The sequence below is a fragment of the Oncorhynchus kisutch genome, linkage group LG7 (assembly GCF_002021735.2).
Source record: "Oncorhynchus kisutch isolate 150728-3 linkage group LG7, Okis_V2, whole genome shotgun sequence".
In the NCBI taxonomy this organism is placed as follows: Eukaryota; Metazoa; Chordata; class Actinopteri; order Salmoniformes; family Salmonidae; genus Oncorhynchus; species Oncorhynchus kisutch.
The window spans coordinates 29533030-29557866 of record NC_034180.2 but is presented as its reverse complement, the minus strand read 5'-3'; the positions used below and the strand labels follow the sequence as shown (position 1 = coordinate 29557866).

General features: G+C 45.1%; 1 protein-coding gene across 14 annotated transcripts in view; it reads right to left on the bottom strand.

Annotated features, from left to right (window-relative positions):
• LOC109893722 (transmembrane protein KIAA1109 homolog) overlaps positions 1-24837 on the bottom strand; it is a 117273-nt gene that overhangs the window by 1099 nt on the left and 91337 nt on the right. For 8 of the 14 annotated variants that reach the window (XM_031828827.1, XM_031828834.1, XM_031828838.1 and 5 more), the window contains 17 exons: positions 21135-21324; positions 20485-20664; positions 20204-20340; positions 19832-20030; positions 19519-19722; positions 19122-19298; positions 13989-14129; positions 13527-13772; positions 11626-11779; positions 7503-7660; positions 7083-7272; positions 6691-6908; positions 6290-6541; positions 5995-6198; positions 5695-5889; positions 5377-5511; positions 375-534 (listed from right to left, as the gene is read on the bottom strand). In XM_031828827.1, the coding sequence (XP_031684687.1) occupies positions 375-534; positions 5377-5511; positions 5695-5889; positions 5995-6198; positions 6290-6541; positions 6691-6908; positions 7083-7272; positions 7503-7660; positions 11626-11779; positions 13527-13772; positions 13989-14129; positions 19122-19298; positions 19519-19722; positions 19832-20030; positions 20204-20340; positions 20485-20664; positions 21135-21324 (3140 nt within the window). The remainder of the gene's footprint in view (positions 1-374; positions 535-5376; positions 5512-5694; positions 5890-5994; positions 6199-6289; positions 6542-6690; positions 6909-7082; positions 7273-7502; positions 7661-11625; positions 11780-13526; positions 13773-13988; positions 14130-19121; positions 19299-19518; positions 19723-19831; positions 20031-20203; positions 20341-20484; positions 20665-21134; positions 21325-24837) is intronic. The other 6 variants (XM_031828831.1, XM_031828839.1, XM_031828840.1 and 3 more) reach the window with 4 other exon arrangements.

Genomic DNA, 24837 nt, shown 5'->3' with positions numbered 1-24837 from the left:
ATAGGCCTAAAAGTGGGCTTATGGAGTAGTTGAAATGCTCAGGTGAGGGGTTAAGGAGTCACAAAACACAGGGATCGATTACACATACTACAAATGTACTGTATTGTTAGTTTGGATAAAAGTGTTAAGTTCATGTTTTAAGTATCCCTATATTTCTGTTATTTCAGGGCTATCACTCAGTCAAGAGTGCGCCTGCACGGGAAGTCTTGATGTTGATGGACCTAGCCTTGAGTGGAATGGCTACCTTGTAGTGTGTTCATACAGTATAGTAAACTTTGTTAAACTGGAACCTTGTCGTTGTATCATTTCGAGTTAACAAAAAGTGTCTGCACAGTGGCATATATTATTGGTCTGAGGGCTTGGGTCTGGTTTACCGGAGTGTGGGCTCCAGGTGCCAGGTGTTGCACATGAATTCTCTCCAGTCCACCGTGGTGTAGTTGATGCCTTCCTCCTTGTCTGTGGAGTTCTCATCATGCAGGGCTGTCGGGCTCTTCTGGCCAGGCCGAGTGGCAAAGATCCGGGGGTTGAAAAGGGCTGCAGACCAGGGAAGAGGGGGGGAGAGAGAGTTTGTGTGAAACTATAGAGTTTTTTTATTTATTTATTTTATCTTTATTTAACCAGGTAGGCAAGTTGAGAACAAGTTCTCATTTACAATTGCGACCTGGCCAAGATAAAGCAAAGCAGTTCGACAGATAAAACGACACAGAGTTACACATGGAGTAAAAACAAACATACAGTCAATAATGCAGTATAAACAAGTCTATATACAATGTGAGCAAATGAGGTGAGAAGGGAGGTAAAGGCAAAAAAGGCCAAGATGGCAAAGTAAATACAATATAGCAAGTAAAATACTGGAATGGTAGTTTTGCAATGGAAGAATGTGCAAAGTAGAAATAAAAAAATAATGGGGTGCAAAGGAGCAAAATAAATAAATAAATAAAAATTAAATACAGTTGGGAAAGAGGTAGTTGTTTGGGCTAAATTATAGGTGGGCTATGTACAGGTGCAGTAATCTGTGAGCTGCTGTGACAGTTGGTGCTTAAAGCTAGTGAGGGAGATAAGTGTTTCCAGTTTCAGAGATTTTTGTAGTTCGTTCCAGTCATTGGCAGCAGAGAACTGGAAGGAGAGGCGGCCAAAGAAAGAATTGGTTTTGGGGGTGACTAGAGAGATATACCTGCTGGAGCGTGTGCTACAGGTGGGAGATGCTATGGTGACCAGCGAGCTGAGATAAGGGGGGACTTTACCTAGCAGGGTCTTGTAGATGACATGGAGCCAGTGGGTTTGGCGACGAGTATGAAGCGAGGGCCAGCCAACGAGAGCGTACAGGTCGCAATGGTGGGTAGTATATGGGGCTTTGGTGATAAAACGGATTGCACTGTGATAGACTGCATCCAATTTGTTGAGTAGGGTATTGGAGGCTATTTTGTAAATGACATCGCCAAAGTCGAGGATTGGTAGGATGGTCAGTTTTACAAGGGTATGTTTGGCAGCATGAGTGAAGGATGCTTTGTTGCGAAATAGGAAGCCAATTCTAGATTTAACTTTGGATTGGAGATGTTTGATATGGGTCTGGAAGGAGAGTTTACAATCTAACCAGACACCTAAGTATTTGTAGTTGTCCACGTATTCTAAGTCAGAGCCGTCCAGAGTAGTGATGTTGGACAGGCGGGTAGGTGCAGGTAGCGATCGGTTGAAGAGCATGCATTTAGTTTTACTTGTATTTAAGAGCAATTGGAGGCCACGGAAGGAGAGTTGTATGGCATTGAAGCTTGCCTGGAGGGTTGTTAACACAGTGTCCAGAGAAGGGCCGGAAGTATACAGAATGGTGTCGTCTGCGTAGAGGTGGATCAGGGACTCACCAGCAGCAAGAGCGACCTCATTGATGTATACAGAGAAGAGAGTCGGTCCAAGAATTGAACCCTGTGGCACCCCCATAGAGACTGCCAGAGGTCCGGACAGCAGACCCTCCGATTTGACACACTGAACTCTATCAGAGAAGTAGTTGGTGAACCAGGCGAGGCAATCATTTGAGAAACCAAGGCTGTCGAGTCTGCCGATGAGGATATGGTGATTGACAGAGTCGAAAGCCTTGGCCAGATCAATGAATACGGCTGCACAGTAATGTTTCTTATCGATGGCGGTTAAGATATCGTTTAGGACCTTGAGCGTGGCTGAGGTGCACCCATGACCAGCTCTGAAACCAGATTGCATAGCAGAGAAGGTATGGTGAGATTCGAAATGGTCGGTAATCTTTTTGTTGACTTGGCTTTCGAAGACCTTAGAAAGGCACGGTAGGATAGATATAGGTCTGTAGCAGTTTGGGTCAAGAGTGTCCCCCCCTTTGAAGAGGGGGATGACCGCAGCTGCTTTCCAATCTTTGGGAATCTCAGACGACACGAAAGAGAGGTTGAACAGGCTAGTAATAGGGGTGGCAACAATTTCGGCAGATAATTTTAGAAAGAAAGGGTCCAGATTGTCTAGCCCGGCTGATTTGTAGGGGTCCAGATTTTGCAGCTCTTTCAGAACATCAGCTGAATGGATTTGGGAGAAGGAGAAATGGGGAAGGCTTGGGCGAGTTGCTGTTGGGGGTGCAGTGCTGTTGTCCGGGGTAGGAGTAGCCAGGTGGAAAGCATGGCCAGCCGTAGAAAAATGCTTATTGAAATTCTCAATTATGGTGGATTTATCAGTGGTGACAGTGTTTCCTATCTTCAGTGCAGTGGGCAGCTGGGAGGAGGTGTTCTTATTCTCCATGGACTTTACAGTGTCCCAGAACTTTTTTGAGTTAGTGTTGCAGGAAGCAAATTTCTGCTTGAAAAAGCTAGCCTTGGCTTTTCTAACTGCCTGTGTATAATGATTTCTAGCTTCCCTGAACAGCTGCATATCACGGGGGCTGTTCGATGCTAATGCAGAACGCCATAGGATGTTTTTGTGTTGGTTAAGGGCAGTCAGGTCTGGGGAGAACCAAGGGCTATATCTGTTCCTGGTTCTACATTTCTTGAATGGGGCATGTTTATTTAGGATGGTTAGGAAGGCATTTAAAAAAAATATCCAGGCATCCTCTACTGACGGGATGAGATCAATATCCTTCCAGGATACCCCGGCCAGGTCGATTAGAAAGGCCTGCTCGCAGAAGTGTTTCAGGGAGCGTTTTACAGTGATGAGTGGCGGTCGTTTGACCGCTGACCCATTACGGATGCAGGCAATGAGGCAGTGATCGCTGAGATCTTGGTTGAAGACAGCAGAGGTGTATTTAGAGGGGAAGTTGGTTAGGATGATATCTATGAGGGTGCCCGTGTTTAAGGTTTTGGGGAGGTACCTGGTAGGTTCATTGATAATTTGTGTGAGATTGAGGGCATCAAGTTTAGATTGTAGGATGGCTGGGGTGTTAGAGTGCCTTGGTTCTCCATGTTCTTCTATGACTACTAGTTCCTAAAACAAAGAGCACCTATAATTCAGCTTCATTTATATTTTAGTTGTACCTACATTGCTCTTTTTTTTGAGCTTTAAAAAAAATAAAGTTATCTGTGAAAGTTATCATGTTTCATGAGCTGCAATAAAAAAAAAAAGAAATGTTTCATATGCACAAAAATATTATTTCTCTCAAATTCTTCCATGGCCTACATACTCACCAGACATGTCACCAATTAGGCATGTTTGACTGATTCCTTATATGAACTGTAAAATCTTTGAAATGGTTGCATTTATATTTGTGTTCAGTATATATAAAGTTATCATGTAAAGTACAGTTAATCGTTCTGGTTTGCTACATACAGTGGGGCAAAAAAGTATTTAGTCAGCCACCAATTGTGCAAGTTCTCCCACTTAAAAAGATGAGAGAGGCCTGTAACTTTCATCATAGGTACACTTCAACTATGACAGACAATTTTTTTTTCTCTCTCCAGAAAATCACATTGTATGATTTTTAATTAATTAATTTGCAAATTATGGTGGAAAATAAGTACTTGGTCAATAACAAAAGTTTACCTCAATAATTTGTTATATACCCTTTGTTGGCAATGACAGAGGTCAAACGTTTTCTGTAACTCTTCACAAGGTTTTCACACACTGTTGCTGGTATTTTGGCCCATTCCTCCATGCAGATCTCCTCTAGAGCAGTGATGTTTTGGGGCTGTTGCTGGGCAATACGGACTTTCAACTTCCTCCAAAGATTTTCTATGGGGTTGAGATCTGGAGACTGGCTAGGCCACTCCAGGACCTTGAAATGCTTCTTACGAAGCCACTACTTCGTTGCTCGGGCGGTGTGTTTGGGATCATTGTCATGCTGAAAGACCCAGTCACGTTTCATCTTCAATGCCCTTGCTGATGGAAGGAGGTTTTCACTCAAAATCTCACGATACATGAGATTTGTCCTGGTCCCTTTGCAGAAAAACAGCCCCAAAGCATGATGTTTCCACCCCCATGCTTCACAGTAGGTATGGTGTTCTTTGGATGCAACTCAGCATTCTTTGTCCTCCAAACACGACGAGTTGAGTTTTTACCAAAAAGTTATATTTTGGTTTCATCTGACATTCTCCCAATCTTCTTCTGGATCATCCAAATGCTCTCTAGCAAACTTCAGATGGGCCTGGACATGTACTGGCTTAAGCAGGGGGACACGTTTGGCACTGCAGGATTTGAATCCCTGGCGGCGTAGTGTGTTACTGATGGCAGGCTTTGTTACTTTGGTCCCAGCTCTCTGCAGGTCATTCACTAGGTCCCCCCCGTGTGGTTCTGGGATTTTTGCTCACTGTTCTTGTGATCATTTTGACCCCACGGGGTGAGATCTTGCGTGGAGCCCCAGATTGAGGGAGATTATCAGTGGTCTTGTATGTCTTCCATTTCCTAATAATTGCTCCCACAGTTGATTTCTTCAAACCAAGCTGCTTACCTATTGCAGATTCAGTCTTCCCAGCCTTGTGCAGGTCTACAATTTTGTTTCTGGTGTCCTTTGACAGCTCTTTGGTCTTGGCCATAGTGGAGTTTGGAGTGTGACTGTTTGAGGTTGTGGACAGGTGTCTTTTATACTGATAACAAGTTCAAACAGGTGCCATTAATACAGGTAACGAGGTAACGAGGATCCTCTTAAAGAAGGAAGTTACAGGTCTGTGAGAGCCAGAAATATTGCTTGTTTGTAGGTGACCAAATACTTATTTTCCACCATAATTTACAAATAAATTCATTAAAAATCCTACAATGTGATTTTCTGGATTATTCCCCCTCATTTTGTCTGTCATAGTTGAAGTGTACCTATGATGAAAATTACAGGCCTCTCTCATCTTTTTAAGTGGGAGAACTTGCACAATTGGTGGCTGACTAAATACTTTTTTGCCCCACTGTATAGTGTGCTGCTGCTGTTGACATTTCAGGGGCTCTCACCCTTCTCTTTTTCCTTCAGATAGGCAGAGACCAGGTCGTGCAGAAACATGATGAGCTCGGCGTCCATGGTGACACATATGTGGTCTGTGAACTCAGTCACCACGCTGCACTCCACCTTGGGCTTACTGTTGGAGTCTGAAACAGAGGGGAAACAGAGTCATTCCAACAAAGATATATTAATGGGAACAAACTGAAAATGACAAAAATATTCTTGGAGGACAATACAAGTGGACTTCAACAACAACGTTGACCCTAAATATATACCATTGCTAATTGTGGTCTGTTCATACTGGTGGACCGAATACCAACTGAGCCTACCAGTCAAGGAGGGTTCGTCTGGATCCTGAACATGGATGGACTTGAAGTCCAGCTGCATCCTGGGTAGGGCAAAGATGGTCTCTGTCTCATGGTTATAGCTGGACGAGCCTCGGAAGCTGCTTAGCAGGCTGGAACTCTTGGAGGCAGCCCCACTCTCTGTGTTGTTGGCGTCCACGTTACGCAAGAGGTATAGCTCTGGGGAACAGGATACATTAGAATGAGGCAGGCATCTTGAGTACATTGGGTCAAGGGAAACAGTAGACCGTGTATATAACATTGGTAGAATTTAGTAGCCTTTACCCTCATTCCTCATGGCAGTCACATAATTGAACCATTCTTTGACTGTGGCTACGCCGTGAGGGGGGTTTTCGTGCCGGCGACGGGTGATTTTGGTGATGGTGGCCATGGGGCTCTCTAGTGCTCCACAGGGTTTGGTTACCATGGTGTTGTGACCCAGATGAAAATCCAATGTCTGCACGATATAAGTGGAGTCATCAGTGGAGCCTGATTGGATAAAAAATAGGTTGAGGTTAGAGGTATTTTGGGGACTTGCTTTAGCCCACATCCCCCCCTCTCTGTCTCTTGAAAGCCTTACCATCCTCCAATATCTTCTGAGCCTCGGTCCAAAAGGCTATGTTGGGCTCCTCCAGGTGGAATAAGGCCCAGGACTTGGAGCGGAAGTTGGGCCCATGGAAGCAGGCCAGGGTCATGTGGTTGCCATGGAGACTCATGGAGCCACCCAGTTGCACGGCGTCCTCTGGGAGAGGCATCTGGAAGAGGGAGATGTGGCATCCAGCGATCACCTTCAGAACCCCAGGCCAGTGACGATGGTGGGCTGCATCCATGTCTGGGAGAGAGAGCAATGATGAGAGTGAGAAGGAGCAATGACGATAGAAGGAGAGGGACGAAAGAGAGAGGAAAGGGGAGGAGCAGGGGAAAGAGCATTTCGATCGAAACCAAAAGAAACCCAGGAAACCAGTGATAACGGATTATTACATAGCTCTGCAGCTTCTTTCTCGATGTTGATGACCGGCGCCTTCGGGGGCAGGTAGGGAACTGGACCCCATGTGGACAACGCTCGTTTGCTGGTGTCAAATTGCTGGGTGAAAAACTCCTGCAGCTTCATTCCGATCTTAATGAGGTCAGGGGTAGTGGAGCGCGAGATGATCACTTGGAAGATATCCCACTGCAAGTCACCGTGGACAAAGATCTCACTGGAGAGGGGAAAGGATAAGTAAAAAGAGAGGTGAAAGAGAGGCAGAAAGGGAGAGCGATGGGATAGAAAAAAGGAGAGAGTGAGTGAGAAATGGTCAGAAAATGAGAACAGACAAGAATGTAGCCACAGGGGTTTTGGTTATACATTTTCTCTAGTAGGCTAGCTTATTTACCTTTTCTCTGATAGGCTGGTCTCAACAGTGCACAGGTTGACCTTCCACTCGTCCTGGAGTTGCAGGTCTGCGTTGCTGAAGATGCCCATGAGGATGCTGGAGCCCATGTAGTCCACACGGGCCTCCGTGGAGCCCATGGTGATCTGGATCTTATGGCTGGGCTGCTGGTTGGGGTGCTCCGAGATGTGTGCTTCAACAAACAAATATGTTTTGTTAGGTGCGGCAGAGAGATCTCCCTTTCAAATTCTACTAGTTTGTCAGGGATGTTTAAGTTGGAGCTGAATTTGTTCATCATTTAAACGCCAAGACCAGAGGCTAGAGTACAATCTTTGACATCCATCACAATGTATTTGGAATTGCACAAAAAGTGAACAGTACATGCCAGTGGCTTAATACATTATTTCTCATCCCTGTACTTACAGACCATCTCCAGGGTGTTGACATCTATGTTGCCCCCCACCACGCCGCCTTTAGAGTCCAGTTTGGAACGACCCAGGCCCACGGACATGCTGATCTCTCGGTCTCGGTTACTACCCACTGACAGACGACCCTGACTCTTCAGCCCACTGGTGGTCCAACTAGAGGTAAACAAGAGCAAGGGGAAACAGTTCCACCCACCTTCTCATGAATAAGTAACATCTGCTTTGTAGGAGGCATTGTTTTGTTAATATGTAGAATTGTTCAGTTTTTATATAGGTTGTCAGATACAGATACACTCGTCTTATGTGGCAGGGCTTGCAAACTATTACAGACTACAAAGGGAAGCACAGAAGCGAGCTACCCAGTGACATGAGCCTACCAGATGAGCTAAAACACTTCTATGCTTGCTTCGAGGCTAGCAACACTGAGGCATGCGTGAGAGCATCAGCTGTTTCAGACGACTGTGAGATCACACTCTCCGTAGCCGAGAGAGGCTGGTAAAGGCTGGTAATGGCTCACATCAACACCATTATCCCAGAAACCCTAGACCCATTCCAATTTGCACCCCAAACAGATCCACAGATGATGCAATCTCTATTGCACTCCAGACTGCCCTTTTCCCACCTGGACAAAAGGAACACCTACGTGAGAATGCTATTCATTGACTACAGCTCAGCGTTAAACACCATAGTACCCTCAAAGCTCATCACTAAGCTAAGGACCCTGAGACTAAACACCTCCCTCTGCATTTGGATCCTGGACTTCCTGACAGGCCGCTCCCAGGTGGTGAGGGTAGGTAGCAACACATCTGCCATGCTGATCCTCAACACTGGAGCCCCTCAGGGGTGTGTGCTCAGTCCCCTCCTGTATTCCCTGTTCACCCATGTCTCCATGGCCAGGCACGACTCCAACACCATCATTAAGTTTGAAGACAACACAACAGTGGTAGGTCTGATCACAGACGATGAGACAGCCTATAGGGAGGAGGTCAGAGACCTGGCCGGTGGTGCCAGAATAACAACCTTTCCCTCAACGTAACCAAGATTAAGGAGATGATTGTGGACTACAGGAAAAGGAGGACCGAGCACGCCCCCATTCTCATCGACGGGGCTGTAGTGGAGCAGGTTGACAGCTTCAAGTTCCTTGGTGTCCACATCAACAACAAACTAGAATGGTCCAAACACACCAAGACAGTCGTGAAGAGGGTACGACAAAGCCTATTCCCCCCCAGGAAACAAAAAAGATTTGGCATGGGTCCTGAGATCCTCAAAATGTTCTACAGCTGCAACATCGAGAGCACGCCCCGGGGCTGTAGTGGAGCAGGTTGACAGCATCACTGCCTGGTACGGCAATTGCTCGGCCTCCGACCGCAAGGCACTACATAGGGTAGTGCATACGGCCCAGTACATCACTGGGGCTAAGCTGCCTGGCATCCAGGACCTCTACACCAGGCGGTGTCAGAGGAAGGCCCTAAAAATTGTCAAAGACCCCAGCCTCCCCAGTCATAGACTGTTCTCTCTACTACCGCATGGCAAGCGGTACCGGAGTGCCAAGTCTAGGACAAAAAGGCTTCTCAACAGTTTTTACCCCCAAGCAATAAGACTCCTGAACAGGTCATCAAATGGCTACCTGGACTATTTGCATTGTGTGCCCCCCCAATCCCTCCTCTTTTACACTGCTGCTAGTCTCCGTTTTTTCATATATGCATAGTCACTTTAAATATACATTCATGTACATGCTACCTCAATTGGCCTGACCAACCAGTACTCCCCCACATTGGCTAACCGGGCTATCTGCATTGTGTCCCGCCACCCACCAACCCCTCTTTTACACTACTGCTACTCTCTGTTCATCATATATGCATAGTCTCTTTAACCATATCTACATGTACATACTACCTCAATCAGCCCGACTAACCGTTGTCTGTATGTAGCCACGCTACTTTTATAGTCTCGCTACTGTATATAGCCTCACTACTGTTATTTTTCCACTGTCTTTTTACTGTTGTTTTTATTTCTTTACTTCCCTATTGTTCACCTAATACCTTTTTGCACTATTGGTTAGAGCCTGTAAGTAAGCATTTCACAGAGAGGTCTACATCTGTTGTATTCGGTACACGTGACAAATAAACTTTGATTTGATTTACAGGGGTTAAAGCAAAAATAAATCCCAAATTGAAGTCGATCTCAGATCGATTGTCTGGGGCCAAGTTAACCTCCCCTTTCATGTCATGGCCATCATACCTTAAACCAGTTAAATGTAACTAAATGTAAATCAAAAATGTAGTTATTTATCATGAGGGCACAAGCTCAAGTACACAGTACAAATACAATAAAAATATGAAATATTTTATATGATGTATTTCCTATTCAACAAAACTGTACGAATAAGGCTTGAAATTACTTATATGCTTTCTAAATGTAGTATAATCAAATTATAAAACGACTAAGTATAATATTTCACCTTATAACTGTAAAATACATATTTGTATGTTTAGTGTTAGAGAAAATGTGCATTTTTTTTTTTACATATCTGCCCACATCACTGTGAACATCTCCCTGAACTCGTTAGGAACTTGCCTTTCATCTCATATTAATATTGTCTGTCTATGACAAACAGAAAGTGTTTTTTTTGTTTAAAATCAATGAATTATTTTAGATTAATGGCTATAAATCAAGCGCTGAATGTGCTACAGTGATGAAACCACTTGCCCCTGCTACGCTAGGATGTAAGGATTGCAGGCATGTGCTTGGACAGTAGAAGAGCGAATTAAATGGTAGGAGGGACATCCCAGTTTCAAGGGGTTTGAGATTTCACATCCCACATAACACTAGCAGAACTACACAAGTCCCCTAAACAGAGGACTTCACATCCAAGAGGTTAAGGGAAAGATGATAATTTTGTACATGTAAAAACTGCGAGCTTGACAAATTCCAGTCCCTTTGCTTAGGGGTTCCAGGGTCCTACCCGGGGTCCTATTAAAAGGACTGAGAAGCTCAGTTCTGGTGACTTTTTAAAAGGATATTCTACTCCAAAATTTATGAAAATAAAATGATGCTGAAAAATAGTTAGAAACGGGCCCAATAACAAATTGGTAAAAATGATGTTACAATTATTTTAGCATATTGGACCATGCATATAGCCTATGCATGGCCTATATTATTAGATGTGCTATTAGCAATAAGCATCATCACCTGCAGCCCAACTTATGAAGCATAGTGCCGATACAATTTACACAGACAAACCCCATGCTTTAGCCTATCTGCATTTACCCCATTGGACACAACATCCTGTTTGTATTTAAAAAAAAATATAATATTTTATTATAAATATGAATATTTATATATAATAAAAATATAATATTTTATTATAAATATGAATATTGAAATAATGATAATTTTTTGTTTGTCTCTATTAGAAAGTATGTCGTTGCCCTTTTAAGACGACATTTCCCCCCTTTAAGAGCTCTGTTGTGCAGCTGCGCCTAAACCATGCTTGAAATTCCGGTTGTAAAAATGCATTTGTAAAACAATTGCAAATAACGAAATTGAAGGAGTAGAGAAATAATTGCAATGTAAAACTGGGATCCCCAGTTTTTTTAAACACATGCCAAAACTGCTTTCATTTGCCAGCAGCTATAGTAGGCTACATACCGGTGTCTGAGTTGAGCGCTGCTGTGGGGCGCATTATAGACTATATAATTCCCTTCATCTGAACATCGGGAATATATCTCCCCGGATATTTTTATTGCCTCTCCAGAACCCATATCACGGAAATTAATTGCAGTGACAGAGAACTTTAACCCCTGCAGATATAAACATGAGGTAATGTGTTGATATGAATTAGATGGAATAGACAATCTGTGTACTGAAACTGGCCCCTAGCGTGTGGAACAAGGCTCTCGAACCCTGTTCCTGGAGAGCTACTGTCCTGCTGGTTTTCACTCCAACCCTAATCTAACGCACCTGATTTTTATAATTAGTTTGTAAATAAGATGAATCAGGTTAGTCACAACTGGGGTTGGAGCTTAAACCTACAGGATGGTAGCTCTCCAGGAATAGGGTTGGAGAGCCCTGGAGTAGAGTATAGTGTGTTGCGTGAGAGGGGAAAAAGGGAGACCTACGTGTTGTTGCCCATGACATTGCTCATGTTCATCTGGACGTTGAGCTGCTTCAGGTTGATGGCGAACACCACTAGTGTCTCCCATGGGGTCCCTTGGGGGCCGGCTGCCTTGCCGTTTTTATTGAACGACGGCGTGGACGTCTTGGTCACAGAATCTATATGGAAGGGAAATGTATGATGTAACAGCATTCTCCCCAAAGCTACAGTGGGGAGAACAAGTATTTGATACACTGCCGATTTTGCAGGTTTTCCTACTTACAAAGCATGTAGTGGTCTGTAATTTTTATCATAGGTACACTTCAACTGTGAGAGACGGAATCCAAAACAAAAATCCAGAAAATCACATTGTATGATTTTGAAGTAATTAATTTGCATGACATAAGTATTTGATACATCAGAAAAGCCGAACTTAATATTTGGTACAGAAACCTTTGTTTGCAATTACAGAGATCATAAGTTTGCTGTAGTTCTTGACCAGGTTTGCACACACTGCAGCAGGGATTTTGGCCCACTCCTCCATACAGACCTTCTCCAGATACTTCAGGTTTCGGGGCTGTCGCTGGGAAATACGGACTTCCAGCTCCCTCCAAAGATTTTCTATTGGGTTCAGGTCTGGAGACTGGCTAGGCCACTCCAGGACCTTGAGATGCTTCTTACGGAGCCACTCCTTAGTTGCCCTGGCTGTGGCTGGGTCTTGCTGGAAGACCCATCTTCAATGCTCTTACTGAGGTGAAGGAGGTTGTTGGCCAAGATCTCGCGATACATGCCCCCATCCATCCTCCCCTCAATACGGTGCAGTCGTCCTGTCCCCTTTGCAGAAAAGCATCCCAAAAGAATGATGTTTCCACCTCCATGCTTCACTGTTGGGATGGTGTTCTTGGGGTTCTACTCAGCCTTCTTCTTCCTCCAAACACAGCGAGTGGAGTTTAGACCAAAAGCTCTATTTTTGTCTCATCAGACCACATGACCGTCTCCCATTTCTCCTTTGGATCATCCAGATGGTCATTGGCAAACTTCAGACGGGCCTGGACATGCGATGACTTGAGCAGGGGGACCTTGCGTGCGCTGCAGGATTTTAATCCATGACGGCGTAGTGTGTTACTAATGCTTTTCTTTGAGACTGTGGTCCCGTGTAGTTCTGGGCTTATCCCTCACCTTCCTCATGATCATTGATGCCCCACGAGGTGAGATCTTGCATGGAGCCCCAGACCGAGGGTGATTGACCGTCATCTTGAACTTCTTCCATTTTCTAATAATTGCGCCAACAGTTGTTGCCTTCTCACCAAGCTGCTTGTCTATTGTCCTGTAGCCCATCATTTGCAAATAAATTCATAAAAAATCTACAATGTGATTTTCTGGATTTTTCCCCCTAATTTTGTCTGTCATAGTTGAAGTGTACCTATGATGAAAATTACAGGCCTCTCTCATATTTTTAAGAGGGAGAACTTGCACAATTGATGGCTGACTAAATACTTTTTTGCCCCACTGTATGTCATGCAATAAAATACTAATTAATTACTTCAAAATCATACAATGTGATTTTCTGGATTTTTGTTTTAGATTCCGTCTCTCACAGTTGAAATGTACCTATGATAAAAATTACAGACCTCTACATGCTTGGTAAATAGGAAACCCTGCAAAATCGGCAGTGTATCAAATAATTGTTCTCCCCACTGTATGTCTAAATTAGAGAGAGTTAATCCTAATCTAAAAGTGTCAAAGAGTACACACTAGCTCAAGTATAAATGAGGGATATAGTATTCATTCATTATTCCTACTGCATTTTAAGCCTACGTTGTGAAAATAATCTCTACACTAAGCTAAAAAAAACAGCTATAACACCGCTTTAATCCGATCGTGTCGTTCCTCGGTGCTGTTGAGCACTCATTTTTGAGCTGGTACCTCTTCTGGGGGCGGAGGAATCAGAGACGCTCCTGGTGCGTCCGGGGGCTGGGGACTTGAGGTGGGAGGACAGTCCCCCGGGGGACATGTTACTCCCAGTGGAGTGGTCAGAGAACACGTTGGGGGACTGAGGCATGTACTGCCCAGTGCTACCATCCCAGGTCCTCCAGTAGGCTTTACGGCTGGATTCTGGTGACAGGTGCTGGGTCATGTTCTCTACAGAGTCCGGGGTGGTAGGACCCGAGGCTGGAGGAGAGAAACAGGTTGAGGTAAAGGGCATATTTTCAAATGTAAACACAGGTTTGGGAAAAATGCATACGGTTTTAAAGGGGACCGACATTAGCAGAGTTGGAGATTGAAAGGGAACAGAGTAAAAATGTTGATCAATTATTGCATGAGGAAAATGGAGCCATAAGTGTGCAAAGGCCTATTAAGGAGGTGTGTATTTCCCAACATCCCAACCTGTTGGCATGTTGATGGTCTGGTCTCCCAGGAAGAGGCGTCTGGCGATGCTGCGCCGGTACCAGGCTCTGGGGAAGGCCAGGATCTCACTTAGCCTCCGCATGTCATACTTAAAGGAGGCCGAGCCAATGTCACACACAGCTGAGAAGAGAGAGAAAAAACACTCAAAGTAGGCCAGGAATCTAAGTTTCTGTGGAGGGGAATTAATTGATCAAAATGAATCAGCTTTAGTGACAAGATATACAGTCACATTCAAAATATTACAAATACTAAACTATATTGGATGTAGGGCTGTGACGATTATGGAATTTGGGGTAACAATAAATTATCATGCAAATAGCCACGTTATTGTCATGTCTTTTTTTAACCCCCTTTTTCCCCAATTTCATGGTATCCAATTGGTAGTTACAGTCCTGTCCCATCGCTGCAACTACCGCAGGGACTCGGGAGAGGCGAAGGTCAAGACCATGCGTCCTCCGAAACACAACCCAGCCAAGCCGCACTGCATCTTGACACAACGCCCATACTATAATGGTATAGAGTCAAAGTGCAGGGGCACTGGTTAGTTGAGGTAATATGTACATGTAGGTAGAATTATTAAAGTGACTATGCATAGATGGTAACAGAGTAGCAGTGGCTTAAAATAGGGGGGGCAAAGTCCAGGATCCAGTTACAGAGGGAGGTGTTTGGTCCCAGGGTCCTTAACTTACTGATGAGCTTTGAGGACACTATGGTGTTGAACGCTGAGCTGTAGTCAATGAATAGCATTATCACGTAGGTGTTCCTTTTGTCCAAGTGGGAAAGGGCAGTGTGGAGTCTGTTTGAGCGGTATGCAAATTGGAGTGGGTCTAGGGTTTCTGGGATAATGGTGGTAATGTGAGCCATGACCAGCCTTTCAAAGAACTTCATGGCTACGGACCTGAGTGCTATGGGTCTGTAGTCATTTAGGCAGGTTACCTTAGTGTTCTTGGGCACAGGGACTATGGTGGTCTGCTTGAAGCATGTTGTTATTACAGACTCAATCAGGGACATGTTGAAAATGTCAGTGAAGACACCTGCCAGTTGGTCAGTGGCCTTGTGAATGTTGACCTGTTTAAAGGTCTTACTCACGTCGGCTACTGAGAGCGTGATCACACAGTTCTCTCATACATGCCTCAGTGTTGCTTGCCTCGAAGCGAGCATAGAAGTGATTTAGATCGTCTGGTAGGCTCGTGTCACTGGGCAGCTCACGGCTGTGCTTCCCTTTGTAGTCTGTAATAGTTTGCAGGCCCTGCCACATCTGACGAGTGTCAGAGACGGTGTAGCACGATTAAATCTTAGTCCTGTATTGGCGCTTCGCCTGTTTGATCGTTCGTCAGAGGGCTTGGCAAGATATACAGTGGGGCAAAAAAGTATTTAGTCAGCCACCAATTGTGCAAGTTCTCCCACTTAAGATGTAATTTTCATCATAGGTACACTTCAACTATGACAGACAAAATGAGAAAAGAAAATCCAGAAAATCACATTGTAGGATTTTTAATGAATTTATTTGCAAATTATGGTGGAAAATTGCTCCCAGCCTATAGACAGAGACTAAAACAGGAAGCACCCGCGCTCAGGTCTGTTCAACGCTGGTCTGACCAATCGGATTCCACGCTTTAAGATTGCTTCGATCACGTGAACTGGGATATGTTCCGCATAACGTCGAACAACAACATTGATGGATATGCTGATTCGGTGAGCAAGTTTATTAGCAAGTGCATCAGTGATGTTGAACCCACAGCGACTATTAAAACATTCCCCAACCAGAAACCGTGGATTGATCTCAGCATTCGCGCAAAACTGAAAGCACGAACCACTGCTTTTAATCAGGGCAAGTTGGCCGGAAACATGACCGAATACAAACAGTGTAGCTATTCCCTCCGTAAGGCAATCAAACAAGCTAAGTGTCAGTATAGAGACAAAGTGGAGTCGCAATTCAACGGCTCAGACACGAGAGGTATGTGGGCAGGGTCTACAGTAAATCACGGACTACAAAAGAAAAACCAGCCACATCGCGGACCACGATGTCTTGCTCTCAGACAGACTAAACAACTTCTTTAATCGCTTTGAGGACAATACAGTGCCACTGACACGCTACCAAAACGTGTGTGCTCTCCTTCACTGCAGCCAACGTGAGTAAAACATTTAAACGTGTTAACCCTCGCAAGGCTGCAGGCCCAGACGGCATCTCCGGCTGCGTTCTCAGAGCATGCGCGGACCAGCTGGCTGGTGTGTTTACGGACATATTCAATCAATCCTTATCCCAGGCTGCTGTTCCCACATGCTTCAAGAGGGCCACCATTGTTCCTGTTCCCAAGAAAGCTAAGGTAACTGAGCTAAATGACTACCACCCTGTAGCAATCACTTCCGTCATCATCAAGTGCTTTGATAGACTAGTCAAGGACCATACCACCTCCACCCTACCTGACACCCTAGACCCACTCCAATTTGCTTACCGCCCCAATAGGTCCACAGACGACGCAATCGCCATCACACTGCACACTGCCCTAACCCATCTGGACAAGAGAAATACTGAGAAAGAATGCTGTTCATCGATTACAGCTCAGCATTTAACACCATAGTACCCTCCAAAATCGTGATTAAGCTCGAGACCCTGGGTCTCGACCCCGCCCTGTGCAACTGGGTCTTGGACTTCCTGACGAGCCACCCCCAGGTGGTGAGGGTAGGTAACAACATCTCCAGCCCGCTGATCCTCAACACTGGGTCCCCACAAGGGTGCGTTCTCAGCCCTCTCCTGTACTCCCTGTTCACCCACGACTGCGTGGCCATGCACGCCTCCAACTCAATCATCAAGTTTGCAGAAGACACTACCATGACAGGCTTGATTACCAACAACGACTTGACGGTCTACAGGAAGGAGGTGAGGGCCCTTGGAGTGTGGTGTCAGGACAATAACCTCACACTCAATGTCAACAAAACAAAGGAGATGATCGTGGACTTCAGGAAACAGCAGAGGGAGCAGCCCCCTATCCACATTGATGGAACAGTAGTGGAGAGGGTGGAAAGTTTTAAGTTCCTCAGCATACAATCACAGACAAATTGAAATGGTCCACCCACACAGACAGCGTGGTGAAGAAGGCGCAGCAGCGCCTCTTCAACCTCAGGAGGCTGAAGAAATTCAGCTTGTCACCAAAAACACACAAACTTTCACAGATGCACAATCGAGAGCATCCTGTCGGGCTGTATCACCCCCTGGTACGGCAGCTGCCCCGCCCATAACCATAAGGCTCTCCAGAGGGTAGTGAGGTCTGCACAACGCATCACTGGGTGCAAACTATATGCCCTCCAGGACACCTACACCATCCGATGTCACAGGAAGGCCAAAAAAATCATCAAGGACAACAACCACCCGAGCCACTGCCTGTTCACCCCGCTATCATCCAGAAGGCGAGGTCAGTACAGGTGCATCAAAGCGGGGACCAAGAGACTGAAAAACAGCTTCTATCTCAAGGCCATCAGACTGTTAAACAGCCATCACTAACATTGAGTGGCTGCTGTCAACATACTGACTCAACTCTAGCCACTTTAATAATGGAAGAATTGATGTATCACTAGCCACTTTAAACAATGCCACTTTATATTATCTTTACATAACCTACATTACTCATCTCATATGTATATACTGTATGCTATACCATCTACTGCATCTTGATGTAATTAAATGTATCACTAGCCACTTTAAACAATGCCACTTTATATAATGTTTTCATACCCTACATTACTCATCTCATATGTATATACTGTACTCTATACCATCTACTGCATCTTGCCTATGCCGTTCGGCCATCACACATTCATATTTTTATGTACATATTCGTATTCATTCCTTTACACTTGTGTGTAAAAGGTAGTTGTTGTGAAATTGTTAGGTTAGATTACTTAGATATTACTGCATGGTCAGAACTAGAAGCACAAGCATCTCACTACACTCGCATTAACATCTGCTAACCATGTGTATGTGACAAATAAAATGTGATTTGATTCGACACAACAGTGGTAGGCCTGACCACCGACGAGTCAGCCTATAGGGAGGAGGTCAGAGACCTGGCCGTGTGGTACCAGGACAACAACCTCTCCCTCAACGTGATCAAGACAAAGGAGATGATTGTGGACAACAGGAATAACAGGACCGAGCATGCCCCCATTCCCATCGACGGGGCTGCAGTTTGACAGCTGCACCATCGAGAGCATGGTTGCATCACTGCCTGGTATGGCAACTGCTCTGCCTCTGACTACAAGGCACTACAGAAGGTAGTGTGAATGGTCTAGTACATCACTGGGGCCAAGCTTCCTGCCATCCAGGACCTCTATACCAGGCGGTGTCAGAGGAAGGCCCTAAAAATTGTCAAAGACCCCAGCCACCCCAGTCATAGACTGTTCTCTCTGCTACCGCATGGCAAGCGGTACCGGAGCGCCAAGTCTAGGTCCAAGAGGCTTCTAAACAGCTTCTACCCCCAAGCCATAAGACTACTGAACATCTTATCAAATGGCTTCCCAGACTATTTTCATTGCCCCCCCTATTTTAAGCCACTGCTACTCTGTTACCATCTATGCATAGTCACTTTAATAATTCTACCTACATGTACATATTACCTCAACTAACCAGTGCCCCTGCACTTTGACTCTATACCATTATCTCCCCCCCGGTTACTAGTCCAACACCACTAGGCTACCCTGCCGCCCCAATGACGTAGAGCAAGGCATTTGTGAAAATTATTGCGCAATATAGAGTTGGAAAGCGGCAGTGAGTTTGGACAATTAATAGACACAGCAGTTTTATATATTTTGGGTTAGTTTCATGTCTTTTGCCAAAACAAAAATGTACTACAGTAAGTATTGGCATTTCACTTTCCCGCAGTACCAAATCCAAACCGTGGACCCAAAACCACAATACAGACCGAACAGTGAGTTTGAAGAAACAATTACACCCCTATTATTTATTTAATACAGTAATTTTTTGCTCATCTCTTTTAAGTGTGGCAATAATTTGGGACGTTACTATACATAACATTCCCATTTGGAAGACCAAAGACTTCTTTCAGATTTGACCGTTTCCAACCATTAAACCTGTTCCAAGAGCGGATGGAGCACCTGAGATATTGATAAGGGTGGTGTCCATCTTGCCTCCCTTGCCAGGTACAAAGCTCTCAATGAAGGTGGGTCCTCCGGTGCGTCTCATTCTGGACAGGCTGACCTTGACAAACTCCAGGTTGATGCTGAGGGAATCCTTCCTCCCAGTCACAGAGGACGGCTCCTCATCCACTGTACCTTAAAGGAAAGAACAGATATGAGACGAGACTTCATAGCGCTGTTATAATGCTACACACTGACGGATGGAAGTCTGAACAACCCTGTATCACTATGAGGCATGCTGTACAGCGAGGTTGGTAGACTGAACTGCAATTATAATGGACAGGAATAAAAAATAGGCTTTAGAATATATGAATACATTTTCAGGATGATAAACTTTCACCACACTTTTCCATACCTAGAGGTCCTGGCCCTGGGGGCAGCCCTGTGACGGCAGACTTCTGTTTCCCTGCACCGTAGGGGTGGAACACGTAGAGAGAGAAGTCTGACATGCAGGCGGTGAAGCTGAGCCCTGAGGAGTTGCTGGGGGGGGAGGTGAGGTCTGACTGGCTGCTGCTGTGACGGGTCCGGCCCAGAGGGCTACCCAGAGATGGAGAGGGACCTGGAGGTTAGATCAACGAGGTGTTATTATGGACTAGATAGATTTAGAAAATGAAATGCAGCCACTCACACATCTATAGGTTGCTTTTCAGGTGCATTGCTATCCATACCTCCTTTCATAGGGGACGGTTTGAGGATGTGTTGGCTCGGGGGGGTGGAGGAGGGTGGGTGTGGGCTGTCGGTAGGTTGGGTGCTGGATGGGATCTCCATTTCACCGCGATTAGAGGAGAATACCAGGTCTAGAGATGGCAATTTCAGCATACACTCTACTCTGGACATGGGCAAGCAGCTGAAACGGATCTGAGAGGGCTAGAGACATGGAGTCAGATTATAAAACTTTATTCATTTGTGTGTGGGGTCTCAGGGTCTGGACATTGTGACAGCAAAACATACTCATTTAAAACACTCATATTGTACAATGGCGAACAGAGTGACATGAGCTTTGCGAGCCATAGTAAGGTGGGCAATTTTAGGTAGGTTACCTGTACTCTCACATAGACCACCACGTCCACAGGGAAGGAGGAGTAGGCAGAGGTGGAGGAAACCAGGGAGGTGGTGGACTCCTCCAGGGGATCCACTGGCTCAAACTGGCCTATGTCCTCCTCCTGGGAGTTCACAGCTGAGACACACACAGACAAAACAGGGTCAGATTTGAGCAACGGTCTAGTATGTTGTTGGTCATTTAGGCCCAGCAACCCCATTCTAACCATCTCTCTCCCACGGCAAACAGGCGATGGATTTGCAATTAAATGACCCTACATACCAGTGTAGTTCCTTTCCACAGTGGTGATTGGAATGGTCTCCAAAGCTTTCTCCAGGAAGTCCAGAAGACAAGGGCTGATGACCATCTCCTCTGGGAGGGTCTGAAGGGCCACCCAGGCGTACAGCTTGGCTGTCTTCACCCCACCACTACCCTTGCCTTTGGCTGCAGAGGACACATGATCTGAGTTTGACAGGGTCACACAAAGCTTCACTACTTACACCAACATTGGTAATTACAATATGCTGTGTTTAGTGTGACCCATTACCTAACTAGTGATGGACTGAAACACATAGTGGGACAAACTTATCAAATGTTCTTTCATTTACAGAACTTTCTGGTTCCACCTTTTATGGTTTCTTTCATCTGGAGAATAACAGTTTTTAATAAAACAGCCCCTTTATCTATCCACCCACTACGTGTCTGAAACAAAATTATGAAATGAATTATTCTTAAAACATTCCAACACAGAAATCCCAATCGTCTTCAACATTCACAGATCAAAGCCTTGGACATGACTACACAAGCATGCATTACATTGATTGGGTGGGTTGATTGAGGATGTCTATGGCCATGATGGAGATGTGGCGCGTTACTGTAGGTCAACACAGAAGGTGAAAGGGCATGCAAGTAATAATGAGAGCTCTCAGTACCTGATGGTAGAGGTGGGGGTGGGGGAGGAAGGAGCGTGTTAGTCTTGCTTTGGGCAGCATTGGGAGGGTTGTGAGGGCCGCTATCTTTCATACCATACAGCTTGGACTCTTTGGAGAGGGTGCGGGGGAGGGAGGATCCTCGCGAGGCATTGGGTGACTCAGTCTTCATGGTCTTGGAGTTGTAGTGCAACTGGGGTTGGAGGAAATAGAAAAATGGTTACTAAGGATGTGCAACATTCCTTTTCAAGACAATTTAATATGTATCTACATACATGGGCTCCGATACGATACAGGAATGATAGGTTGAAGTTTGAAACGGCACGATGTGGTCTGATTAGAGGAACGAATCGGTGAGATTCGGGTCAATGTGATTCGATGCACTAACATTAGTTGCATAAACATTCATTTTCCATTCTAAATTAAATCTGCTGCTGATGGAGCTCATGAGCTGAAACTGTCTGAGCGGATTTGTCTTGTGTGTGTGTGTGTGTGTGTGTGTGTGTGTGTGTGTGTGTGTGTGTGTGTGTGTGTGTGTGTGTGTGTGTGTGTGTGTGTGTGCGCTTTTCACACACAACAGTGTCTAGGGTTTTTCAACAATAGTGCAACAAACAAAAAACATCCAGTCAGCGGCAGTCCTGTGGGCGCAATACATCAGTGGTGTGCAGAACAGCATCTTGGAACGCACAACTTGTAGATCCATGTCACGGATTGGCTACGACCACACTGGGTTCTACTCCTATGAGCTAAAAACAAGAAGATGTGGGCGGCTCAAGTGGGCACGCAATCACCAACAATGGACAATTGAGGAGTGGAAAAACTTTGCCTCGTTCAATGAATCCCAGTTCCTGTAGCATCATGCTGATGGCAGAGTCAGAATTTGGCTTAAGCAGCATTAGTCCATGGCCCTACCTACCTGGTGTCAACGGTACAGGCTGGTGGCGGTGGTTTAATAGTGGGGGAATGTTTTCCTGGAGTAGTTGTGGCTATTTAACATGATAAATGACTAAAGTGGGCTATTCAGCAGCCTGATGGTCTGGGGGTAGGTAGAAGCTATTAGCCAGACTGTTCCGGTACTACCCACGTCTGAGTGATGGAAGTGGGGCAAACAGGCTGTGGCCCAGGTCCCTGATGATCTTCTTGGCCTTCCTGCGACACCTGGTGTTGTATGCAATGTTCCCTCAATTTTCTTTCATGACTGAGCAAATTTGAACGTTTGGAAAATTCTGTGCAACTTCCACCGTGCGTTTACTGTGAACACTGAGGCTGTACCCACTAAGTTAGTTTTAAAAGTGGTCAAGTAGGCTACTGTGGCTATTTGATCATAATGTAGGCCTACCAGAGTGGTCTACCATCAAAAACTATGGAGAAAATGCATCCCATAACATTTTAACATGGAAATAGCTGTTCTGTCGTTCAGCCTACAGTTGCAGCCAATGTGTGGTGTTCAAGCTAGGCCTACATTCCATGAGACTTTAGAAAAACCTGCAGGGCTTGACATGAACCTGTTTATCCTTTAGACAAGGAGGTGACTGAAAATGTTGTTGTGTTGTTTGATGCATCATTATTCCCATACCATTATTACAGAGAATCAGACAAATTATTCTACCCTGTGCCAATTGGCTATTTAGATTATTCAAGCCTGTCTCAAAATACAACACTGCCCATTTAAGACAAATAGCAAATCACTCCCCCATTGCGGTCTACAAATAATCTATAACTGGGATAATAACTCACTAACTAGCACACACGCGCTACATGTAGCTCTCGCTTTGATCTCAAAACAAGGGCATCTACTCAGGACCGCTCATGCTGTAAAACAGTCCATTCATTTAATTGTTATTTATTTAACCAGGTAAGTTCTCATTTACAACTGCGACCTGGCCAAGATAAAGCAAAACAGTGCAAAAAAAACCCACAGAGTTACACATGAACAAACGTACAGTCAATAACACAAAAGAAAAGAAAAATAGAAAAATCTATGTACATTGTGGGCAAATGTAGAAGAGTAGGGAGGTAGGCAATAAATCGGTCCTAGAGGTGAAAATAATTACCATTTAGCATTAATACTGGAGTGATAGATGTGCAGATGATGATGTGCAAGTAGAGATACTGGGGTGCAAAAGAGCAAGAGGGTAAGTAATAATATGGGGAAGAGGTAGTCGGGTGTGCTATTTACAGATTGCCTATGTACAGGTACAGTGATCGGTAAGCTGCTCAGACAACTGATGCTTAAAGTTAGAGAGGGAGATATAAGACTCCAGTTTCAGAGATTTTTGAAATTCGTTCCAGTCATTGGCAGCAGAGAACTGGAAGGAAAGGCGGCCAAATTAAGTGTTGGCTTTGAGGATGACCAGTGCAATGTACCTGCTGGAGTGCGTGCTACGGGTGGGTGTTGATATGGTGACCAGTGAGCTGAGATAAGGCGGGGCTTTACCTAGCAAAGACTTATAGATGACCTAGAGCCAGTGAGCTTGGTGACAGATCTGTAGTGAGGGCCAGCCAACGAGAGCATACAGGTCGCAGTGGTGGGTAGTATATTTTTATTAAATTATTTTTTTAAACTTTATTTAACTAGGCAAGTCAGTTAACAACAAATTCTTATTTTCAACAACGGCCTAGGAACAGTGGGTTAACAGCCTTGTTCAGGGGCAGAACGACAGATTTTTACCTTGTCAGCTTGGGGATTCGCTTTTGCAACCTTTCGGTTACTAGTCCAACGCTCTAACCACTAGGCTACCTGCCGCCCCAATATGGGGCTTTGGTGATAAAAAGGATGGCACGGTGATATACTATATCCAGTTTGCTGAGTAGTCAAGGATCGGTAGGATAGTCAGTTTTTACGAGGGTATGTTTAGCAGCATGAGTGAAGGAGGCTTTGATGTGAAATAGGAAGCCAATTCTAGATGTAACTTTGGATTGGAGATGCTTAATGTGAGTCTGGAAGGAGAGTTTACAGTCTAACCAGACACCTAGTTATTTGTAGTTGTCCACATATTCTACGTCAGAACCGTCCAGAGTAGTGATGCTAGTCGGGCGGGAGGATGCGGGCAGCAATCAGTTGAAGAGCATACACTTAGTTTTACTAGCATTTAAAAGCAGTTGGAGGCCACGGAAGGAGTGTTGTATGGCGTTGAAGTTCGCTTGGATGTTTGTTAGCAGTGTCCAAAGAAGGGCCAGATGTATACAGAATGGTGTCGTCTGCGTAGAGGTGGATCAGAAACTCAACAGCAACTAGAGTGACATCATTGATATATACACAGAGATATATACAGCACCCCCATAGAAACTGCCAGAAGTCTCGACAACAGGCTCCCCGATTTGACACACTGAACTCTATCTGAGAAGTAGTTGGTGAACCAGGCGAGGCAGTCATTTTTAGAAGCCAAGGCTACTGAGTCTGCCGATAAGAATGCGGTGGTTGACAGAGTCGAAAGCCATGGCCAGGTCGATGAAGACGGCTGCACAGTACTGTCTTTTATCAATGGCAGTTATGATATCGTTTAGGACCTTGAGCGTGGCTGAGGTGCACCCATGACCAGCTCAGAAACAAGATTGCATAGTGGAGAAGGTACGGTGGGATTCGAAATGGTCGGTAATCTGTTTATTAACTTTCGAAGATTTTAGAAAGGCAGGGCAGGATGGATAAAGGGCTATAACAGTTTGGGTCTAGAGTGTCTCCCCCTTTGAAGAGGGGGATGACCGC